At 50.7% G+C, this 9487-nt stretch overlaps 1 protein-coding gene across 1 annotated transcript; it reads left to right on the top strand.

Moving 5' to 3' along the window:
• Nucleotides 1–1753: 1753 nt before the first annotated feature.
• Nucleotides 1754–6006, top strand: DOK2 (docking protein 2). The gene is made up of 5 exons (XM_080926137.1): nucleotides 1754–1876; nucleotides 2826–3107; nucleotides 3345–3432; nucleotides 4193–4374; nucleotides 4836–6006. The coding sequence occupies exons 1-5, from the start codon at nucleotides 1805–1807 to the stop codon at nucleotides 5448–5450; spliced, it is 1239 nt and encodes a 412-aa protein (XP_080782263.1). The 5' UTR covers nucleotides 1754–1804; the 3' UTR covers nucleotides 5451–6006.
• The last annotated feature ends 3481 nt before the right edge of the window (nucleotides 6007–9487 follow it).

Genomic DNA, 9487 nt, shown 5'->3' with positions numbered 1-9487 from the left:
GATCCAGCTTTTGCAGTTTGCTTCTGTTCTCTGCTTTCTCTCTGGGGAGTTCTCTGTCTATATTCTGCTTGCTCGCTATTTTAAGAGCTCTCTCTGTCCGTGTCCTGCTTTCGTGTGTGTCTGTGTGTTTGTCTGCTCCCCAAGTAGTTCTTTTTTTATCCTAAAAAATTCTCTGGAAAGCTCATCTCTTGCTGAACACAGGTCCAGTCTTTTATTTTACACATCGATCCAGTCATTCACTCCAGGTTTGCTTTTGATTTTCTTATGAATCAATATTCTACAACCTCAGCCCTTTGATTCTTAGGCGACATCAAGCATACCCCCACCCCAATGTTGCAAAAGAATTCAGAGATCTGTTAAGAACAGACAATAAGCTAGTAAGGTGGGACACTGCCCTGAACACACTTGGGCCTAACCTCTCTCTGTCCTAGGCTGACCTTGAATTCAGGAATTTGCCTACCTTTGTTCTTTCTGACAAGCTGGCTCATAGTGTAGCTGCCTTTGTTCCTTTAGATTCATGAAACCCCTCATAATTCATATTGCATCCTTATATTTTGCATAGTTGAGAAATTTTATATATATATATATATATATATATATATATATATATATATATATACACACACACATACATATTGAACTCATGTATTTAGAGTTCTCTCCCGTAGACGTAAGACTGCCCTGATGGTCCCAGTATTTACCACTTTGCTGAGACATTAGCCTCATTAGCTGACACTTTCGCCTTGTGGATGGATTCATGTTCTCAGACTCTCATGGAGTCATTAGCATTGACAGGACATTCCTCAGAGGAATGTGAGAATACACAAACAAGCCTCACGCCCACAGTAGTCATGGACACTGGTGGAGGCTCACACCAGGGCCCTGTCTCAGGGGCAGGAGCCATGTCATGTAACTGTTTCCACTAGGGCCACACCAGGCTCGGCAAATCTAGAACTGGGAGTTCTGCAGCTCGTGTGGCTTAAGGTAAATTCCACGTATCTGTGGAACACTCGAGGAAGGAGGCCAACAGCTGAGATGTGTTTGGGGAGTAACTCTTTTTCTAAAGAGAATGCTTTTATTTCTAGATTCTCCCAGGGTTGGTTGTGTATTGTATGTGACAGGCAAGAAATACTTTCATACAATGGGACGGGTACACCTGTGTGCGTGAGTGTGTGTGTGTGTGTGTGTGTTTGTGTGTGTGTGTGTGTGTGTAGCTGTGTGTGTGCACGCATGCTTTATCTGTCTGTACATTACCAGACATATGGCTCCGCTTCGCCAGAGCTGGGAGACTTGGGTTCAAGGCTGGTAGCCTTATACACCATCTCTACCAGTTCTCTCTTTTCAGTGAGTAGGTTATGGTGATTGATTCCAAAGACTTTTCCAGCCCTGACACACTCAGCATCCTGCCTACATGTAGAGCCCTCGCTGCTGGTTTTCTTGAACTTGATTGTAGGAGTCTCTTTGTTCATATGGCCCAGTTCTTCACACCAGTGTCTACAAAAGTGTGAAATTTGGCTTTTTTTTTTTTTTTTTTTTTTTTTTTTGAAATTGCATGTTACTCACTGGAAATGCAGGAAGGAAGCTTGAGCTCGAAGGGCACTCAAAAAAAAAAAAAAAAAAAAAAAAAAAAAAAGAGGCGCACACAGAGCAAGAAACCACAGGGCCTATCGGCCTGTCGTCATCAAGCAGACTAGAATAGTGTTGAAAAACTCTAGGCAGAGAGGAAATGAACTAGAGCGAAGGGGGAACAGGCCCAGAAGAGGAGAGAGGGCAGTGGCCATGGCGGTTGCCTGCTGAGGCTGCGATGGTCAGGATGGAGGAGCTGGCCGTGAAGCAGGGCTTCCTGCATCTTCAGCAGCAGCAGACCTTTGGCAAGGTAATCATAGTAAGGCTGGGCTCCTGCTGGGCGGAGCGCTTGGAGGAGGGCCTTGCGACTATCTCGGCTAGAGGGGTGTGTTAATGTTCAGGACCCTTAGAGACCATGGGCTCCACCCGTTTGGACTAGAACTCTACCTGGGGAAGATGTCTCCCTTCTCAAGGTGCCCTGCTTCCTAAACCAGGCACTTAAATCAAATTGCTCTCTTTGCCGTTTGTCCTCTCCTGTGGGGTGGGGAAGGAAGCAGAAGCTGACATCATCTCTCTCTTTTCATTACCTTGCCCAGCATTGAATTTGGGGGTAACGTGGGAAGATAGGGAAGGAAGAGTTGGGGGGGCCAGTTCGGGATGACAGCGGAGGTTCCTCTCACCTTTAACTGCTACTAAGCTGTGGCCCCAGGGTGTTCTGACCTCTTCCTTCACTAGCCTTCTTGAAGGTGAAGCTCCTCTGCCTCCTGCTGTTACCCACACCCCCTCCACCTCACCCTGCCTAGGTTTCTGTGTTTCTGTCAGTCTCTTTGCTTGTCTCTCATGGTCCAATTTGTTAATCAGTGAGAAAGAAAAAAAAAAAAAAAAAAAAAAAGGAAAGGAAAGGAGTTGGGAATCTTTGGAGCCAGAGCCTTCTGGTAAAATGAAGGCTTGTCCAGGGTCTAGGCTACCCTCTTGTCACTGTTACTCTCTGGGCTCTGCACCCATATAGGACATTTACTACTGTGGCCCTTGCCAAGCTGCAGATCTTGGCCTCCTGGCTAATTGTCACCTCTCTCATCCCATGGTCTCTGTTGTCTTCTCCGCCTCTCTGGCTCATCTCTGATGTTTATCTTTCTCCCCATCCTGTGTTGCTGCCCCCCCCCCCCCCCTCTCCCATAGTTCCATTTCTCCCCTTTCATGACCGTCTCTCTATCTCTGATGGTCTTCACTTGGCTTCTACCTGCCGTACCTGGGCTCAGAAGTGGCGCCGGTTCACAGCAGTGTTATACGGAGAGTCTGGCTGTGCCCTAGCCAGACTAGAGCTCCAGGATGGCCCTGAGAAGACACGGCGAGGAGAGGCCACGCGGAAGGTTGTCCGCCTCAGTGACTGCTTACGGATAGCAGAGGTAGGCAGTGAGGCCAGCAGTCCTCGGGACACCAGTGCCTTCATCCTGGAGACCAAGGAGCGTCTGTTTTTGCTGGCAGCCCCCTCAGCAGAGCGCAGTGACTGGATACAGGCCATCTGCCTGCTGGCTTTCCTGGTGAGGGCTACAAAGCGGCCCATAGGCACACAAGGGGAGGGCAATACTAGGTACTTCCTGTGGGCAGGTGGTGGAAGAAACAAAACTCTTTTTTTAGGGGCAAACGAAACTCTTCCTTAAGGGAAGCTCGTTTGAAGTGCACTCAGAACCAGCAGGCTTGTTGCACGCTGCAAGTGTGGGTCAGAGGGAGGCTTTGGGGTGAATTCTGATGCTAAGACCTGGGACCCGCCTCCTCAGGGGCAGAGGAAAGAGTCGCCAGGACTGGAGCCAAAGAATGGCAGTCCCTGCATGGAGGAGAACGAGTTGTATAGCAGCTCCACTCCAGGTGAGGGGTGGGGCCGAGGGGCCCTCGGCGTGGGAAGGAGGAGGCATGGGCTGGATGTAGGGGCAAGCCTTCCTGCCTTGTGGTTACCCTGGGCCCAGCTTATTAACTTCTCTTCCTGGCTTCTCGGTGTGGCTCAAGGTTGTTGGAACCCAGCCTGCCCCAGTGACACCCCTGGCTCAGCCTGTCCTGCCTGCCCGAGGCTGAGGGTCTCGGTCTTGACTCTCTGTCTCTCTCTCATTGTGGCTATGAAAGTGGTCGTGTGAGGACAGAATTGCTTTGTGTCTGTTGGGGCCGTGCAGGGCGTCCTGTGACTAGGGAAATGGCAGTGCTGATAAGGAAGGCCCAGTTCTTGTTTTCTTTGGTGCTTTCTAGGCTCAGCATGGAGGCACAGGAGAGAAACCGCTTCCGTTTAAGTTCCACCCACATGAAGGGGCACTGGGTATAGGAGGGTCTTAGGCTTCACGTGTAGCTTAACATCGGGGACTTGGGGAGAGATGGTATAGAGAAAAACCGAACCGTGGCTCTGGCACCAGTGTCAGGAAGGATGTGGGCCCAGCCTTGGAGTGGTGTGGCTGAGGGCACGAAAGATGCTTTCCCGGGGAGTAAGTGGGGTCAGCATCTGAGGCTTTAAGATCTGTGGTGGGATCACAGGTAACACGAACAGGTTTTTCTTGAGAATTTCTGGCATGCTTACTAAGGATGGGTTGGTGTGGAAGGAGCTCGCTGTTTCTTGTAGCTGCCCTCTTTTTCTTCTTCCCAGGGGTTTGCAAGGAATACGCGGTGACCATCCGACCCACAGAAGCCAGTGAGCGCTGCCGGCTCCGAGGGTCCTATACTCTCCGGACCGGGGTGAGTGCCCTGGAGCTGTGGGGTGGCCCTGAGCCAGGCACACAGCTGTATGACTGGCCCTACAGGTTTCTTCGACGCTTTGGGCGTGACAAGGTGAGTAAACGGCTGAACAGAGCAGGCAGAGACCAAAGACCTAAGAGGAACCACCAGGGAGGGGAATGGAGGGAGGAGGAAGGTAATCCAGCAGAGATGGGAGGTCCAGAGAGGGGAAGGAGTGAAAGCCAAGAGGCTTAGGTGAGGAGATGTGATGGGGAGGGCTGAAGAGCTGCTGACATTTTTTGAGCCTCAGTCCGTGCATGGAAGGGAGAGGAGAGTACTCTTACCAGGTATGGTGGCGCATAGTTATGACAGCCCGGAGGAGGCTGAGGCAGGAGGCAACAGAGTTGAAGGCCCTGCCTGGGCTACATAGTGAGAGCCTTTCCCCAAGTAAACGACCAACCGCAACAAACAAAAGGCAGGGCAAAGAGCTCCAAGAGAAGTTTCTGATACAGGTGTAGATTTCGGTGACGGCCAATGAAAGAAGAGCTCCTTAACCTCTTCCCCCCTCACTGCAGGTCACATTTTCCTTTGAGGCTGGCAGACGCTGTGTCTCTGGAGAGGGCAGCTTTGAGTTTGAAACACGACAAGGCAATGAGATCTTCCAAGCCCTAGAAAAGGCCATTGCTGCCCAGAAGAATGCCACCCCTTCTGGGCCTCCACCCCTGCCAGCCACAGGGTCCCTGACGCCGACTGTGCTGCCTCGACCGGAAAGCCCCTATTCCCGGCCCCACGACTCTCTGCCTTCTCCGTCCCTGGGCACACCAGTGCCCGGCATAAGGCCAGGGGGCGCAGAGGGGGAGTATGCTGTACCCTTTGACACAGTGGCTCACTCCCTGAGGAAGAGCTTCAGGGGCATCCTGACAGGTCCTCCTCCACTTCTTCCTGACCCACTATATGACAGCATTCAGGAGGATCCTGTGACCCTCCTACCTGACCATATATATGATGAGCCTGAGGGTGTGGCTGCCCTGTCCCTCTATGAGAGATCAGAGAAACCCTCAGGGGAGACCTGGAGGGAACAGACCACTGCTGATGGGGGTCCCAACTCCCTCCAGCAGGACTCCTCTGTACCTGGCTGGCCACAGGTAACCGAGTATGACAATGTCATACTTAAAAAAGGCCCAAAGTAAAGAGATGGCCAGGAGGTGGGATATGTGGTTCCCAGGGAGGCCTTTAGAAGCTGTGGTGGGGGAATGAGGACTTCTGGTAGAGTCCTTTTGGTTACTGCCCCTTCCTGGGCCCTAGGCTTGGTGTGACTTGTTTGTGTACTGTGTGAGTCACTAGCCTGGAGCAGGAAGTGGGCCCTGAGGAACCTACCCTCCTCCTACACTCTTCCACTTCCTCTGCCTTGGGTCTAAAGGGAACTGGGGCCATTTCTCTTAAAGACAAAGGATTTCCACAGATGTCCTGGCTCCTTGGCATGTGCAGGCTTCTGATCCTGGGACAACCCTGGCTTCTGGGTAGCAGCAAGAGTGGCTGTTGTTCCTCTAGCTCCCAATAAGCCGACTTTGAACTCCTCCTTTGTGGTGTGAATGCCACGAGGTGAGAAGAATGCTGCAGCTGACCAGCGGATTGCTTCTGCCCTCCCCCTCCCCCGGCTGTGATGTCTTCCCTGGGCCTATGCCGGGATCCTCAGCCTCTGTCTACAGAGTCAGAGGGCCCACAAGGTCTGGGTCCCTAGGAAAATGTTTATCGTAATCTGTTTTCTGTTGCTATAACTGAATGTCACAGGCTAGGTAGTTTATGAAGAAAAAAGATTTTATTTTCAGCTCATGGATCTTCAGGCTGGGAGTCCACACAGTGTTTGTGGTATCCAGTGAGGGTCTTCAGGCATGACAATGCGACAGCAGAAATGACACGTCAGGAAGACAGCAAGCACACAGAGAGAGCCAAGCTGTTCCCTGGATAATGCACTTGTCCTTGAGTGACTTAATCCATCTACAAAAGCAGCACTCTCATTGGCCAATCCCAAAGGCCCCACCTCCAAATCCATGAGCATATAACTTTGGAGATTTTGTTTTCAACACATGAAATGTCCATTAAAAGCATGAAAAACCTTCAAAGGTCTACTTGTTTATTCTTTTTTTCAAGGATGGAAAAACGGCAGTAGATGCATGAAGGGTTGATGGCAAATCTGGATTTGGAGAAAGACTTAGCATTTAATATATTTTTACATTTATTTACTTCTTCTTCCTCCTCCTCTTCCTCTTCCTCTTCTTCTTCCTCCTTCTCTTCCTTCTTCTTCTCTTACTCTCCCCTCCCTCTCTCCCTCCCTCCCTCCCTCCCCCCTCCCTCCCCCCTCTTTCTGTGGGGGGCGTTGAGGGTGGGGTAGGATAGTGGCAGGCAGGGCTTGTGCCACTTTTCCCACACAGAGGATGAAGGACAGCTTGCAGGAGTCAGTTTTCTCCTTCCACCACGTGGGTTCCAGGATGGAGCTCAGCTCATCAGTTTTGATCTTTCCCCGTTGAACCATCTCATGAGTCCCAAGACCTGCACAACACATTGTATCTTTTATGCACTAGAAATAAGACTTACCTGTCATGGGGCCCTGGCCAGCCCTTCCTATCCTCCCTCACCCCCCCCCCTCCTGAATGCATCTATGTGTAAAGCTGAGAGAGAGAGAGAGAGAGAGAGAGAGAGAGAGAGAGAGAGAGAGAGAGAGAGAGAGAGAGAGACAAGGCATAGATGTCTGTCCTTAAGAAGGGAATGTGAAGTGCCACCAGAGGCAGCCAGAGGCCATGTGCTTCAGAAGGTAGTAACTGTTGGGAAACTGAGAAAGGCTTCATAGCAAAAGGTGGTGTTCAAGGTAGCTTTTCAGGGTGGGAAGGAGTTTGATGGTACTTAAGGTGTCTGGAGAGAGAGAGAGAGAGAGAGAGAGAGAGAGCTACAGAAGGAGTCAGAAAGCAGTTGAAGACTCAGAGTAGAGGGAAGACCTGATCTTGAGTTCGTGACAGCAGGAAACATTTATCCAGTAGAAATCACATTTTGAAGGCTGAACTTTGGTCCCTCCCCTGCTGATCTCTATGGATGGTTCCTTTTTCTCAGGACCGGACACTGGCAATGGCCTCCAATCTCTTGGTAGGTCAGGTGTGTCACATGCAACGTTGACCCAGGATAACGTGAACACTGAGGGGTCTTAGCAACACAGAAACCTGCTGTAGGTGGTAAGTGTCTGCAGCGGTAGATTCGGAGTATGCTGTGGGAAGCTTATAGTTAGTGGGCGCAGGAAGGGGAGGTTTGAGGCATTTGAATAAGGAATGGCACAGGAATACATCATTAGTATAGCAGCTCTGGGAAGGTGGACTTGGGGGTGAGAGGTAAAGCTTAGAGTCTCCTCTAAGAAAGGGTTCCTGGGATTCAAAGGGTGTTACAGATTTAGCCCCTTTGGAGCAAGGGTATCTGCTGGAAGTGGCCCGTGGGGAAGGGCAGTTTCCAGGGGGAAACTTAAATTTCAGGTAATGAGCTTAAATCCTCACATGCGGTGGTTAAAATGTCTGCTGAGACCAGGGGGTGCTCCTTCAATCCCAGCACTCCAGAGGGGATGATGCATTTCTGAGTTCGAGACCAGCCTGTTTTACAGAGCAGAGTTGCAGGTCAGTCAAGACACACAGATATCTTGTCTCAAAAAAACCAAAAAAAAAAAAAAAAAAAAAAAAAAAAAAAAAAAAAAAAAAACCCATAAAACAAAACAAACGAACGAACAAACACACAAAAAGGTGGTTGCATTAGGTCCAGCCACAGTGAGGCTAGAGCTAAACGAGGTTCTAGTGTCGAGGAGAGCAGTGAGCAACACACACCGATCGATGTCCTCAAGACCCCCGGTGTGTGGCCACCTAGGTTTTTTGTCAATTAACGCAGTAAGTAAGCTGGAACAGTGAGAGAGAGGTTCTCTGCCCCTTTTGCCTGCGCCAAAGTTTGCATTCAATCTAAGTTCCAGAATCTGTGCGGGGCCAATTCTCCAAGGAATCCAGGGTCCTCGGGACATGGGGGAAGAGCATTGGGGCGTCAAAGCAGAGGAGGCCACATTACTAATTTCCTCACGTGGCACTTGACGTGCTCATCCCAAATGTTCCCAGCAGGGGGCAGTGTTAGCCTGTGGAAACCTCAACTAGAGATTAAGCTTGCGAAACGCGGTGAGTGCCTGATCCTGAGAGGATCTGGGGGTGGGGGACAGCTTCAGGAGTCTGCATTTTAGAGCGGGTTCCTTCAGACCCTTGGGATTCCCCTCCGGAAGTGTGGGCACTCTTTCAAAATAAAGGATCTTGAGACAACCCTTATCTTTATGCGCCTTCCACCTTCAAGAGACAGAACTTTCCGGCTGCTCTACTCTGAGATCACGTGATCTCAGCAGGGGAAGTGATGGACAGCTAGACTGGGGAAAAGTGGGGTGAGGAACTGGTAGCTGCAGAAGTAGAGCATTTGGGGAAGCTGGGAGGGGCAATGAAAGTCTGTAGAGGGCTGTTGGGGAAATGCTGACTAGACTTTCGGTGCCCTCAGAGGAAATGCGCCAGTGGGTGTGGCCCATTCTGGAGGGAGCTTCAAGTGCCTCTCAGAGAGCTTTAGCTGCGCCTCTGTCACACGTGATGTGTGCAGCATGCATTCAGTAATGCTACAGAGGAACTCCCACTTGTCTGCCCCACCTCCTCCAGAAGCTGGGATTCTGGAAGGCCCCCCCAGCCCCAGACCCAACTGGAGGAGCTAGCTGTGGGGAGCAGCAGGTAGAGGTGGCTGCTGCTGGATCAGTGACAAAAGCAGCTTGAGAGCACCTCAGACAGTGAGGCAAGGCCTCTTTCAAGAGCCGCTGAGCCACATGGGCGGCCAGGGGAAAGTTCATACATACGTAAGGAAGGCAACAGACCTGCCCTTGCGGGGCAGAGCAAAGGAGTTACAAAGACCTTGCCACCCAGAGAGGGTCTCTGGACTCTAGGCGATGCTTAGTTGTATCTAGGACTCTTACAGACTGGCTTCATCTTTTAATTGAAGCCATAGGTTGCCCAATGAATGGACATGCTCTGAGAAATTTGTCACCACACATCGTCACCGCTGAATTTTCTTTTATTATTTCTTAACTTTACATACTGACCGCAGTTTCCCCTCCTTCCTCTCCTCCCAGCCCTTCCCGCCAAGCCCCATTCACTTCTCTTCCACTTCTTCTCAGAAAAGGGGA

Source organism: Micromys minutus (genome assembly GCF_963924665.1).
Source record: "Micromys minutus genome assembly, chromosome: 12".
In the NCBI taxonomy this organism is placed as follows: domain Eukaryota; kingdom Metazoa; phylum Chordata; class Mammalia; order Rodentia; family Muridae; genus Micromys; species Micromys minutus.
Note: the sequence above shows the minus strand (reverse complement) of the source record. Positions and strands in the feature narration are given on the sequence as shown.

Excerpts from the sequence above, each read along its gene's own strand:
- DOK2 (XM_080926137.1), top strand. The coding sequence starts at position 1,805 with ATGGTCAGGATGGAGGAGCTGGCCGTGAAGCAGGGCTTCCTGCATCTT. Across the intron at positions 1,877-2,825 it reads AGCAGCAGACCTTTGGCAAG|AAGTGGCGCCGGTTCACAGC; the intron begins GTAATCATAGTA and ends ACCTGGGCTCAG. Across the intron at positions 4,375-4,835 it reads GACGCTTTGGGCGTGACAAG|GTCACATTTTCCTTTGAGGC; the intron begins GTGAGTAAACGG and ends CCCTCACTGCAG.